This window comes from Sarcophilus harrisii, chromosome 6 (genome assembly GCF_902635505.1).
Source record: "Sarcophilus harrisii chromosome 6, mSarHar1.11, whole genome shotgun sequence".
Classification (NCBI taxonomy): domain Eukaryota; kingdom Metazoa; phylum Chordata; class Mammalia; order Dasyuromorphia; family Dasyuridae; genus Sarcophilus; species Sarcophilus harrisii.
This window is the reverse complement of record NC_045431.1, coordinates 204362672-204376787: the sequence shown is the minus strand read 5'-3', so window position 1 is coordinate 204376787 and position 14116 is coordinate 204362672. Positions and strand designations below refer to the sequence as shown.

Below are 14116 nucleotides of genomic sequence, written 5' to 3'. Positions count from 1 at the left end.
TTGTGGAAAGTTTGAAAACGTTTATAATTTACCCCAAATCCTATGGGATATAGCTAAAGCTTATTTGTATTTATTACAGTATGAAATAGAGGTACTTTTTTAGTTAATATGAAATAAAGTTACAAAGTTCACCTAGAAATCAGCCTACCAAATATATATATATAAAAAATTACTAAAATGAAATCTGTAACCACATATTAAAATGATACAATCTAAAATTTACTTTCCACTACAAGTAAAAGATATGCCATGATTATGCTAATGAACATTGGAATTATAATTATATGTTGAAAAAGTGAAACATTCTTTTCATTTTTAATTACTCAATACTATTCATCTTTCCTCTTCTCATACTTATTTTATAAAAACTATACTACTTACTTTGGAGTACAAGAAAAAATAAAAACATTCCATAATAAACATAATATATATAAGACAATAATAAAAAAACAAAATCATGTATTTTTCTAACCAGCTAACAAGCTATATGAAATGTTTCCTTAAAGTAGTCTCACTTTAAAGAAAGCCATTTCCCCCCCAAGTGTCATTTATCCACAGATGTGCTTGTGTCTTTTAACCATTGCGTACTAAATTTCAGAACAATCCTTTAAAGAAAGAATCTGAAGCATCATTTATGGAAGCTCTTTATAACTCCCCATCTTCTGGTTTCCTGCGCTCCCCTACCCCCAGTAAGAGTACCCTGTTATTTTTCACTGAAGTGATGGCATTAGGAAACGAGTAACATGAGAAGGAAATTTTAGATCTATGAAATGATTTTTTCCTTAATTTCTTAAGCAAATCTTTTTAGCATAAACACAGACAAGTAAATGCAAGGCAATTCAAGGAGGGATAAAGAACTAAGAACTGGAAGGACAAGAAATATAAATGTGTTTATATGCCAAATGGTATCTGGGCTAAACTTAAAAGTATTTTATTTGGGTAGTTGTAAGGAAAGCTCTTTTCCAACTTTAATGTACTATGTAAGTGTGAGTTATGAATCCATTTATTTTAAGTGAAAGGGACAAATTTGTCCACTACTCTTAATAGATTAAATGCTTTGTTAGGAATGGTAAGTAAATGCTCTCCCATTCCCCATCTAATGGGCTTATGTAAAGTCTTTTGTGCTTCCAAATCTGACCCTAACTTATGGGAATACATTCAGTTAGCAAATCCTGCTTGACAAGACAGACCTATACTCTGAAATACACAATAGGCAGGTCATAATATCTCAAAAGAGAGACTACACCCGGAAAATGATCTCACTGAGATAGTGTAGAGTAGAAAGAGGGAGCCTAGAAGAGTCTTGGGGTACCATACATAATGAGTAAAAGGGATGTGGATAGATGATACTACAAACTTCCCTATTTCTCTTCAAGGTGCAGTCATCCTTCTACTTACAAAGATCTACAGGCTAAGAGATATTCTCAACTCCTCACATTCCCTCAACCTGACGTATCCAAGCAATTACTAAATCTTGTTACTTTTACCTTCACAAAATTGTTATTCTCCTCGTAAGCATAGTCTAGGTTCTCATCACCTCTCCCCTAAACTATTATTGCAGCTTCCTGATGACTCCCTTGTCTCAAATGCTTTCCCTCTCAAATGTATCCTCCCTACAGATGGCAGTGATACCTCTAAGGCATAAGTCTGACTATTACACCTCTCCTTTTCCAAAAAAGTCTTAGGGTTCCCTATGGTCTCTAGGATAAAATACAAACTCTTTCCTGACATTTAATCTCTTTCACAATATGAGTTTCAGCTCTATTATGTACAGATTCCTTTCATTCATTCAAAGCTCTATTCACATACCACTTTCCTCACATGGCCTCTCGTACTCCTTACCCCACTCCTATGAGAGCAAAGATTCAAAATTTCCTTGTATATTTACTTTGCATATACATTTTCCTGGAACTCTGTCATTTTGTTGGAGATTAGTAAATGTTCTATCTTTTTAGAATATGTTCTGTCTGCCCACCTAGGCTGTCCAAGCCCCTGAGTTACGTCCCTAATCTAGCATGGTGTTCTGCACCCGTGAGCTTAATCTATGTTGGTTGTTTACTGATGATATACATGATGATGACAGGTTTTGAACAGGGCTAAGACTATGAGAATTTAGAAGGAGATAGAGGATTAGGGTGGCCTTAAATGATAAGTATATAGTGCTAAAGGAAAAAGGTATACATTTGGAAAGAAATGAACCAGGCCTTCCTTTCAAGTTCTTAGTGTTCCTTCACTACTCCTTCCACTAATACATACGACAACCCTTTGTTAATTTGTAGATGATTTTTGAGAAAGTGCAATGGATAAAAAAATTCATCCCAACTCTAACCTATTCAGAATGGTGCCTCTATGAAATTAGGTGAGCCCTCAGACAAAGACTAGTCAGTTTTTAAAGCTAGAACTTTGAAAGTTAGAATAAGCCCATACCATGGGCTTATCACACCATGATAAGCAGGACTTTAGTAGTCACAATTATTTTACAAAACTAAATTGCCAAATGCCTATTTTGAGAGTTTGCATGGTACACTAAAGAATGTTGGACCTTTTGAGTTAGGAGAGATCTAGAATTGATTTCAACCTGACAGAAACTATGTGACTATAACCAAGTCATTTCTCTCTATAAAATGTGGACAACAATACCTGTAACTGCTATTTTATATGTATTTTTTTAAGGACAAAATGAGAATGTTAAAGCATTTTGCAACTGTTAATCTTTTTATACTTGTGCTGGAAAATGTATGATTACAGATCAAAATATTCCCAGAATTTATGCTATCTGTAAATCCCATTCCAACCACCTGGAGCTCAGTAAAATCACCCTACCATAGTGACTGACCATAAAAAGGTCAGGCAGGCAACAAGCACCTACTGAGTGCCTAACGTCTCTTGTGTACTAAGGTACTGAAAGAGTTCCCTGGTCAGGTACCATATCTGCCCAGAAAAAGCACTAGCTTTATTATCAAGAGGTCCTGATTTTACTTCCTTGATCTGAGATTTACAAGCTATGTAACCACAGACAGGCCAGTCACTTAGCCTCTCTGAAATTCGGTTTCTGTAGCTATAAAATGTCTATCTCATGGCAGTAACGTGAGGAAAAGCCTTCCTGAACCTGAAAACATTATAAAAACATCACTTGACCTTCCTGACACGTAAGATCCATTACAATTGGGCTTTACTCTACTTATAAGTTTTATTTATAACAACTGGGATTAAATTTGGTCACTTGCTTTTGGAGGGCAAAACTCAGCCCAGTGAAGAGAAGATTCACAAAAGCAGGCATATTGTGTTAGGCAAAACTTCCTAAATAATTACAATTTTCAAAAAAGTAGAATGGACTGCCTAGGGAATTGGTAGATTCCCTTCTTGGGAACTAAGAGGAATACCAGACTGGAGGTTTGCAAGGGAAGGTTAGATGATTACTTGTCAAGGATGCTGAAAAGAAAAATCCTGTTTAGTTTGTTGGATTAGATCATGTCTTAAATTCCCTTCTAACTCTTGTGATTCTATGAAATTCTCTCTTTCAGTCAAATCCATTATCTACCACCTGCCCCTTAAGTATATTATATTAAGTCCTGAATGGAAACCTTTGTTTATTTTGTCTCATTTCCCACATTCCTCCTCTCAGTTTTGTTCCCATCCTCATCCTGAAACTGTTGTGACCTTTTTTCTCATTAAATCAATATCAAGCTCAGTCTCTAATTCTTCTATGAGGTCTTCTCTAACCAAACACTGATTGATATTCTTCCTCTTCTCTGAAACTTGGAGCAATTATTTTGATAAATTCATCTAGCACTTGACTATACATTGAATTTTATTAAAGAGTGTGTGTGTGTGTGTTGTATGTGTGTATGTATGTACGTATCTTATCTACTTTAAACTCCTATATGACAGCATCCATATATTAAGGATATTTTTGTTTTTGCTTTGGTATTCTTGTTAATACCAGGCAAAGTGCTAATCATTTATTTGCTCCATTTATTGGGAAGCTAATTTTTTTATGTGCAAGGTCTGGGGGGAGACAACGAATAACCAATAACATCTCAAATTCCTATGGGTTTTCAGCTGTGAAAGTGTTTTCTTCCCAACAACTCTGTGAGATAGGAAAAGAAATATTATTGTCACCAATTTACAGATTAAAAAAAACCCCCAAAACCCTGAGGCTTAGAGATTAAAGGATTTACCCTGAATCATAGAGTTAAGTATCAGAGTTGATATTCACAACAAAGTTCAGTGCTCTTTCCACTAAACCTCCCCCTAACTATGATAAATACACTCTACTTTGTGCACTTTCTACACCCAGTATATAAAATAAAACGATCTGGGGACTAGATGACACCCAAGGTTCCTTTCTAGCTCTAAAATTCTCAAATTCCAGATCAGGAATATAATTCTGGGTGATCTCCATGGTTAGTATGTATTCCTCCCCCCCCCCCCGCCTCGGCCTTAACTTTACCTAGCAGAGTTCCTCTTTTCCTTTGAAATACAACCCAAGTACCACCCTCTTTCTGTCAGTCAGTCAATTAACCTATGCCCCAGGTGTACTCAGCTATGGGAGATACAAAGAAAGATAAAGGACAGTCCTTGCTCATAGTCAAAATGGGGAGACAAACATGCTAGAGACAAGAGAAAAATCAATAGAGGGAAAAGGCCTTAGCACTAAAGGGTATTGGGACGGGGACAGTGCCCTCCCTCCCTAATTATCTTGTATGGATTTTGTATTTAGTTAGATTAAATCACTTCATATTTAGGCTGTACATATTTATATATGTGTTTGCTGCCTCCCTCATTAGAATGCAAACTCCTTCAGTATAAGGCATGTTTTGTTCTGTACATTTGTATACCGAGCATAGAATCAAGCACACAGTAGATACTTAGTAAATGCTTACTGATTGATAAGTACAATTGCAAAATTATAAATTACAGGATTAAAAAAATCCAATAAATACTAAAAATATAATAATATTCAAAATGAATAAAAATTAATTCAATGAATAAATGAAAGCTCTTACTGATATTCTTATATTACAAATCACTTTCTAGGTAATACTTAACCCCAAAAGAATTTCTAGCAATCTTAAGTTTAAAATATGTTACCTGCTCTGTTTGCTTCCATTTCTGTTCCAATGCATCAAACATGACTCTACAAAGTTCTTGTACATCATGTTGTTGCCAAGCTGTCATAAAAAGAAATCTAAGTTTATTAAAAAGGCAATATCAATTTCCATGTATTTTATATATAAATTAATTTATTTTATAAATAGAAGCCACAACCAAACAAATGTAAAAATGCATGGCTTGAGAAAACATTTTCTTTTTGATACATTTTCAAATAAGATTTCTGAACTGACGAAGAACACAAAATACTAAAATACACTTTAAGGCGATGTGATTTCCCTTATATGAGTATTTTCTTCACTCATATAGATCCCTATGTCCCACTCTTTCCCTTCATTCCCTTCCTCCCCCCCCCCCCCCCCAAGTTAAGACTGTCTTCCTGAGTTAATAAACCTTCTTACCCCACTCCCTCCCAATACTATGTGATGGTCAACTTTCTGGTGAGGTGCTTCTCCAGACCTCCCTAGGTTGGTGTTCAAACTACAGCCATTTATCATCCATTGTCAGGACCACTCTTAGGCCTTTCTAGCTTAATAGGATTTGCCGGGATCTGCTGAAATAGTCTTCAAGAATCCAGGGTCATTACCTTGTTTTAGTGAAGTACTAGAGAAAAACTCCACTGAAAGACTAAGATATAAAAGTAATGTTAATTAACCTAAATTTTAAGCATTGTACATTTTCAAGTGCTATTAGTAAGGCTAAGTGAGGCAACTATTATCTTTTCCCAAAATAAACTGATTTTAATTTATAACAAAATACAATTTACAAGAGAACTAATTACCCTCACTACTATCCCATCCAAAGCTTCTTGTAACATCAGTCGTTTCAATTGCTCTCTTTTTGCTGGTTTGTAATAAAACAAAGAGTCTCTGAAGCTGGTATGGAATGCTTGTCACAGGATCTTCTTCAGATTCCTCAAATTCCCACCTATAAAAGTGAGATATTTGAATAATATTTTAAAATTATCCAATAAGCACTTTGGCACCAATATCAATAAAACTTAAAAATAATTTGGAAGAATTTTTATATTCATACGTGCTCATGATTTCTCACCAAAACTGGAGTTCCAGATCCCCAAATTCCTAACATACGGAAGATCTCCATTTGTAATCCTAATGTTTGTGAAGATTCAATATGCCTCATAAAGTCTTTTTGCACCCTATTTCATTATATAGCACTACTACTATTTGAGCTAACTTGGTCAGAAACCTTAAAAATATCTATGAAGTGACCTCCTTATAGTTCATCCCCAAAGGCACCCGTATCCCATTTTTAGGTAAAAGCCAGTGATTTGAGCCCTTTCTAATTACTCATACCTTAAATACTCATTTTAATAGTTCTTTTAAGGTATGTAAATGTCCTATGTAGAGTAAAAGAAATTTGGGTTTTTAATCCCTTCCACTCGGCTAATATCTTATCCAAGACTTATCATCTTTTCCATAGCATCCTAAAGTTTGTTGGTATATTGCGGTAAATTTTACTGTTTGTTCATTCAAAATGACTAATTCACCTTCTCTTAATTCCCCCAACCACCACTTCAGTGAAGGCTTTCCTCGTCGCATATATGGATTTATTATGGCAGCTTCCTAAATGGTCTAATTCCTTTTATGTTTTTTCTCCTTCAAAATAAAATGTGTATTGTCACAAAATTTTCCTTTAATAATCCTGTCAAGTCCCTTCCCTGTTTCTGAGAAAAAAAAATTATCTTTGACAGCAAGGAAAAAAATTCTGCCTTATATTCAATGCCATCCTTTACTCTACTGCCACTCTATCTGTAAAACTACAGTTAAATAAAATTTAAATGTCTACTTAGAGTACTGTGATAGGTCTTGAGAGAGACAAAGTTTTGACTAGACATAGTCCCTGTCCTCAGAAGTTTACAGAATAACAAATGGAGAAAATACTAACATAGAAAGTTATAAAACAGAATATTAAAGGATAACTGCTTTACAAAGTTACACAACAAAGTGCTACCCAAGGCTTGGGAAGGTCACAGCTGATCAGGAGGATTGGGAAAGACTTCCTGAAGGAGGGAGCATTTGAGGTTAGAGTTAAAGTACTGAAAAGAATTCAAGACACTAAAGAAGGTATATAGGGTTATGGTGTCAAATTCAAACAGAACCAGATTCCTTTGGATCCCTTAAGACTTAGAAAACCATAAACACACACTATTTATGTTACGTAATATTTAAGTTTATTTTGTTAAACATTTGAGATTCCCTCAACCAACTTCTCCTCCAACTCCTTAAAACTGATGTCTCTGTTTTAGGGAAAAGCCTGAACACCCATAGCCATGAAGATCAAAAGAGAACTAATAGGTGTTCAAGAAATTATTAGTTTGGCTGGTATATAGATCACATAGTATAACATGAAATAAACTTGGAAAGACAGGATTGATCCAAGTTATGGAGGATCTTGAATGCCAAGCAGAGGGGTAAAAACCACTTAACAAGCAACCGAGAACAAGATTTTTTAAGAAAAGAAAGGACTTAAACAGATCTACACATAACACCACCATTATCTGGCAACAGTATGAAACATAGTATGGAAAGTAAACAATTAAGGGCGACCTAAATGAGGCTGACACAGTCAGTGGAAAAGAGGGACTGTCCTTGGTAGGCACAGTAAGAACTCAGAAAACAGGGACGATTGAAGAGATAATTCAGAAAAAGAATAGAACTGGCAACTGAATTGCCATGAAAAGAGAAGGGAAGTCAATGTGATTTTAAACACTGGTGACTAGATGAATGATAATGTTTCAAGACTACTATTGGGAAAAAACTCTAGCCAAGATGCTACACTAATTCCATTCCCCACCTCTCAAAAACACTGTGCTTATTCTACTTCCTTTATAATTCCCCTTGTTGAGTAATTTTTCAAACATTTTTAGTGGATAAAGTGCTAAACCTGGATTGAGAAATACCGAAGTTCAAATTTGGCCCCAGAAGACACTAACTAGCTAGGTAAATCATTTGATTTCTGTTTGGTTCAATTTCTTCATCTGTACAATAAGGATAATGGCAAACACATTACAGGGTTGTTCTGAGGGTCAAATGAGATAACAAATATTTATGAAGTACTTTACAAAGGTTCAAGAGCTATATAGAAATGCTAGCTATTGTTGAATTCACTGTTGTTACATGTATTTCAAAAGCCAGAATGTTAGTTCAGACTATTACTTTAATGTTATTATTGCAACTAAGCTACATGCCCAGATATATTGTTTTATTCTTTTATTTCCACCATAACTTCTAGGACATACATTCATAGTAAATACATAATAAATGCATAGTAAATGAAAGATATGAAGTTAAGTCACAAGATAATATCAATTTCCTAATTAAAACAAACTTAAAAAGCAGGCACCAGAATATTCAGTGTGGAGTTAATGCAAATTGTTTTATTTTAAAACAACCTACTAGCCCCATCCTCCAAAAAAATCTACATTTAAGTTCTCATCTCTAGACAGTTCTTATTTTTCAAAAAATTGATTCATTTTATTTAGACAAAACATACTTCCCAATAAATTCTCTTACAAATTATATTTCTCCCCAAATTAGTTGACTTTTAACTTTAACAGTAAGTTCTAGAACAGTCCATATTTCTAACCAAAGTCTTTTACCCACTAAGGTGATTTAAATTGCTAAAATAAACTCTTTAAGACTATAAGCTACAGAAAAGGTACCAACATGAATTGACAGAAAGCATTTCTTCAATTAGAAAGCTTCTAATATCAATGAAATCAAAGGCTCAGTCTATCCTTATTAATTAATCAATCAAGCTTTTAAGTGCCTCCTGTATGCCAGGTACTATGTTAGGGTACAAGGAATAGAAGTACAAAGATCAAAACAGTATACACTCTCATTCAACTTACTTTCTAACAGAGGAGACAGTAAGGACACATACAAATACACAAAGACTAAGTATAAAAAGAATAAATACAAAACAGAGCATAGCACTAGGGGACATGGGAAAAGGTTCCATGTAGAAGATGACACTTGAGCTGCATCTGGAAGGAAGAGCACTATTTAATGAAGATGAAGGGGAGGAGGATGTGCATTCAAGAACAGAGTATGGTCAGAGAAAATGCATGGAGATGAGAAGAGAGGCCATTTTAGCCAAATCAGAGTGCTCAAGAGGGCCTATGATATCCAGTGAGGCTGGTAGATGAGAGCAAGTTTACACAGCACTATAAAAGATAACAAAAGAATTTGTAGTTGGTCCCAGAGGCAGGAAAAAATCATTATGATAGCTTTGTAGAAGATGGATTTAAGTGAAGAATAGAAGGGAAAAGACCAATAGAAGCAAGAGGAAACGAAGGGATGAACTGAAGTGGTGACTTTGTGAGTAGAAAGATTAAGATATAAGAGGAGTTAGATTTGAGAGATGCCAGGGATCCAGAAATGGCAAGATTGTATGACTAATATATAGGCAGTAAAGGAGAATGAGGAGTGAAAGAAACACTAATTTTATGATCTGGAAAACTAGAAAAATGTTGGTATCTTCAACAGAAATGGAAAGTTTCGAAGAGCCCTAATTCTGTATTGGATTTGCTGTGTGTTTGAGTCTCAGAAACATTTAATTTGAACTATCCAAGATTCAGTTAGTGATATAGAACTAAAACTCAGGAAGGAAAATGGGACTAGATTTATACTTCTAAGTCACTGACAGGAAGATGATTAAAGCCACCTGAATCGGGTCACCAAGTATAAAGAGAAGAAACAATAGGGATCTTGAACAGAATCTTGAGGAACACTCACAGTTCAGGGTATAACATGGATTATGAACTAAGAGGCTAAGAAAGAATGATTAGACAAGGTTAACTAGGAGGAAGATGCATTATAAAGAGCTGCAGACAAAGACAGTATCCTTTCTTGGAAAGTTCTTCAATGTCAAATGTAGCAGATAGACTGAGGATAGTCTTTAAAAAAAAAAAAAAGAAAATCAACAGATTGGTCATTAAGAGATCAACAGTAAATGGAGAGAGTAGATTCAGTCATTTCAGATTGCAAAGGGCAAGTGACAGTTTATTACTTGCCAATTACTATGCTAAAGACTTTTACAATACCTCAAACAATCACCCCAACAACCCTATAAGGTAGGTGATGTTATTATTCCCCATTTTACAGTTGAGGAACAAATGGTAAAAGAGTGGTTAAATGATTTGCTCAACACCACAAAACAAATGTGTTTGAATTCAGGTCTTCCAGATCACAAGAACAGACTTCTAACCACTTAGACACCTAATTGCTTTGTAATGTAAGCTCAAGTCAGTTAATAAGATAATTAAATTCACGAGATCTATTACTGGATAACTGTTACACATCCACTGTGAAAAGCACCTTCAATATTTTAAAGACTAGATGTCACTCCTGAATATACTCCCTCTATTGATATAATAGATCAGATACTAGTAAGATGCAGATTCTATAGCCAAAAACGATGGAGAGAAACTCTATGGCAATGAGCAATGAGGATCTTTAGACTGATCCTCTGACATATTCAGAGCTGAATTGGTCTCACTTTTAAGAATTCAGTTATTGGGGCAGCTGGTTAGTTGGTGCAGTGAATAGAGCACAAACTCTGACATCAGGAGGACCTGAGTTCAAATCTGGCTTCAGACACTTATCATTTCCTATCCCTGTGACCTTGGGCAAGTCACTTGACTCCAACTGCCTCAACAACATCAAAAATAAATAAATAAATGAAGAATCCAGTTATTTCTATACTATGAAGTGACACTTTTGTCACATCATAGAGGATACCTTGTTAATTAAAGTTGAAAACGTGATTTTTTAAACTCTTATGTTTAATCAGAAGTCCTTTAAAAATAATTAAGGAAAGGAGAATTGTTCAATATATTCACATTCTCTCAAAATGTATACTTATGAAGTAGCTGTGACATGATTTAAACATCACTTTAATTTAAATATAAACATATTTCTAAATTTGTTCCATTTACAGAATACTAACTTTTGTGATTTCTCCATTCAATTACTGCTCTAACTTTTTAGACTCAATGTCTTACATACTATCTAGGAAAGCAAATCTTGGGGAGGGGGGGGAAAGCATATCAGTGTTTTAGTGAAAAATGAAAGGCACTTGGTGTTTCTGATAAAGACCTTATGTCTAAAATACATAAAGAACTGTGCCAAATTTAAAAGTATATGTCATTTCTCAATTAATAGTTAAAGGATATGAACCATTTTCAGATGATTAAATTAAAGCCATCTATATCATATGAAAAAAAATGCTCTAAATCACTGTTGATTAGAGAAATACAAATTAAAACAACTCTGAGGTACCGCCTCACACCTCTTACGTAGGCTAAGTTCACAGGAAAAGGAAAAGATGATAAATGTTGGATGGAATGTGGGGAAAACTGGTAACACACTGTTAGTGGAATTGTGAATTAACCCAACTATTCTGGAGAGTAAGTTTTTTTTTGTTTTGTTTTTTTTCCCTGAGGCAATTGGGGTTAAGTGACTAGCCCAGGGTCACACAGCCAGAGAGTGTTAAGTGTCTGAGGCCAAATTTGAACTTGGGTCTTCCTGACTTCAGGGCTGGTGTTCTATTCACACCAACTAGCTGCCACTTGGAGAGTAATTCTGAATTATGCCCAAAAGGCTATGAAACTGCTTACCTTTTGACCCAGCTATGCCATTACTGGATCTGTATCCTAAGGAAATCATAAAGGAGGGAAAAGCAGCCACATGTGTAAAAATGTTTGTAGCAGCTCTTTTTGTGGTGGCAAAGAACTAGAAAATGAGTGGATGCCCATCAATTGGGGAATGACTGAATTACTTATGGTATACGAAAGTAATGGAATATTATTGATCTATAAAAAATGATGAACAAACTGATTTCAGAAAACTGGAAAGATTTACATGAACTGATGCTGAGCAAAACAAGCAGAACCAGGAATACATTCTACACAGTAACAGCAAGATTGTGTGATGATCAACTACGAAAGACATAATTCTTCTCATCAGGTCAGTGATCCAAAGCAATTCAAATAAACTTGGGACAGAAAATGCCATCTAGAGCCAGAGAGAGAGAGAGAAAGAGCTATGGAAACTGAATATAAATCAACACAAGCTATATTCACTGTTTTTTCTTCTGTTATTTTTTTCTTTTCTCATGGTTATTCCCTTTTGCTCTGATTTTTTTCTCCCAAGATGATTCCTAAAGTATTTACAAAATTAATGTACATGTGTAACCAGAAAAAAAATTTAAAAGAAAGAAAAATGAAAGGCAATATAGCATTAGTAGAAAGACTACTGAGTTTGCAGTCAGAAGACTTGGGTTCAAAACCCAGGATATGAACATATCAATTAACCTGTGCAGGCCTTAGTTTCCATATCCACAAAATGTGAACATGCCTATTTTTTAGAATTGTTCAGAAGAAAGCACTACATAAGCCTTAAAGTAATATGCCAATTATCTTTTTAAATTATTTTAAATACTTACTTATACAGTGCATTCCTGAATTCAGGAGTCATGAAAAGTGTTTGCAAAAGGCTGTTCAAATAGCAAGTCATTGCTTGATTTACTAATCCCACATATCCTTTAAAAGAGAAAACAAATAAGTATATAATTCAACATATAAAAGGAAAAGAAGCACAACACATTAAATTAAGCATTTGTAAGCAATAATTATTTACTTAGAACAAAAGTAAAAGAGTTATTAATATTACTTAATTTGTAACTATAACAATTACTCTAGATCTCATTCAGGTACCTGTTTTTACTGGATACCTATAAAAATCTCATCTCTGGTTATAACTTCCTGACAGCATGGCAGACTGCTTCAAGTTTTAAATAACAGCACATAATACAATATATATTTATTAGGTTATCTCAAAGGGATTTAAAAAAGATTTTTATAATAGTGTAAACTGAACTGCGTTACTAATATGAAAACAACTCCCTTAAATTTAGATTTATATATTATATAGAATAAAAAATAAATTCATTTGTGAAGGTCTTATTAACAATCTTTTCTAAATGGTACATGCATCTCTTGAATAGATAAAGAGTCACACAATTTCTCTGTTCTTCAGTTTCTTCATTTGTAAAATAAGTGGTGTGAAACAGACAATCCCTAAGGTCTCTTCTGGATTTAATGGCTTTTAAGATAAAGTCTATAAGAAGAATTAAAAAAAAAAAAAAAAAAAAAAAAAAAAAAGAGCAAAGTTGGAATCACTGATATGAGTTAATAGCCTTTGAAGGTAATTACTTTCTAACAATAATAGTCATTTGGATATATGTGTTCTGATATTTTTGTTTTAAAATTATGTTATACTCACACTCCAGATAAATTCCTTTACAGAAAAAACAAAAACAAAAAACTTGGACTTTAATAAAATATATTTCAGAACACTAGGATGGGATGGAGCTTGAGATAACACTAGGAGGAAATAAAGGAGCAAAGGAAGTGTTAAAAGAGGGTAATAGGGAAATGCCCCATGCTTAAAGCACTGAAGGCAGCTGGATCAAACATGTTACCATCTATCAAATATTTAAGAATCCTAGCAACCTATTCAATATATGAAATGATCTGTTTCATCACCTCAAATGACAGATCATCATGCAGTATGTTTTATTGTGGATTGTTTTACTGAGGAAAGAGAGTTCTTTCAAAGAATAGCTTTGTTTCAAGTGATTTTTTATATCAAATGCTATTAGAGTGAAAGAATTTTTCATAAAATACATCAATGGGATAGGCACATACATTATCATGTTAATGGGAAAATAATTCAGAAGCCTAGAGAATTTTTCCCAATTTCAATTATTAATCAGAGTAAAAATAAAATCATAAAATAACTCAACCAAACAGTAATTGTCATTGTAAATTATTTTTTAAAATTGCAATGTCTGTACATAAGTATGTTTTGTTTAAAATTCAGCTTCATAAATGATGTGATTTCTGAATGAAGAATGCAAATAATATAAGTAAACTAGGCTGAAAAATAAGTAGAAAAAAGAATCAAATATACAA

At 34.0% G+C, this 14116-nt stretch overlaps 1 protein-coding gene across 3 annotated transcripts in view; it reads right to left on the bottom strand.

Moving 5' to 3' along the window:
- USP47 (ubiquitin specific peptidase 47) overlaps nt 1-14116 on the bottom strand; it is a 95359-nt gene that overhangs the window by 42992 nt on the left and 38251 nt on the right. For all 3 annotated transcript variants that reach the window (XM_031944164.1, XM_031944166.1, XM_031944165.1), the window contains 3 exons: nt 12586-12682; nt 5897-6042; nt 5095-5174 (listed from right to left, as the gene is read on the bottom strand). In XM_031944164.1, the coding sequence (XP_031800024.1) occupies nt 5095-5174; nt 5897-6042; nt 12586-12682 (323 nt within the window). The remainder of the gene's footprint in view (nt 1-5094; nt 5175-5896; nt 6043-12585; nt 12683-14116) is intronic.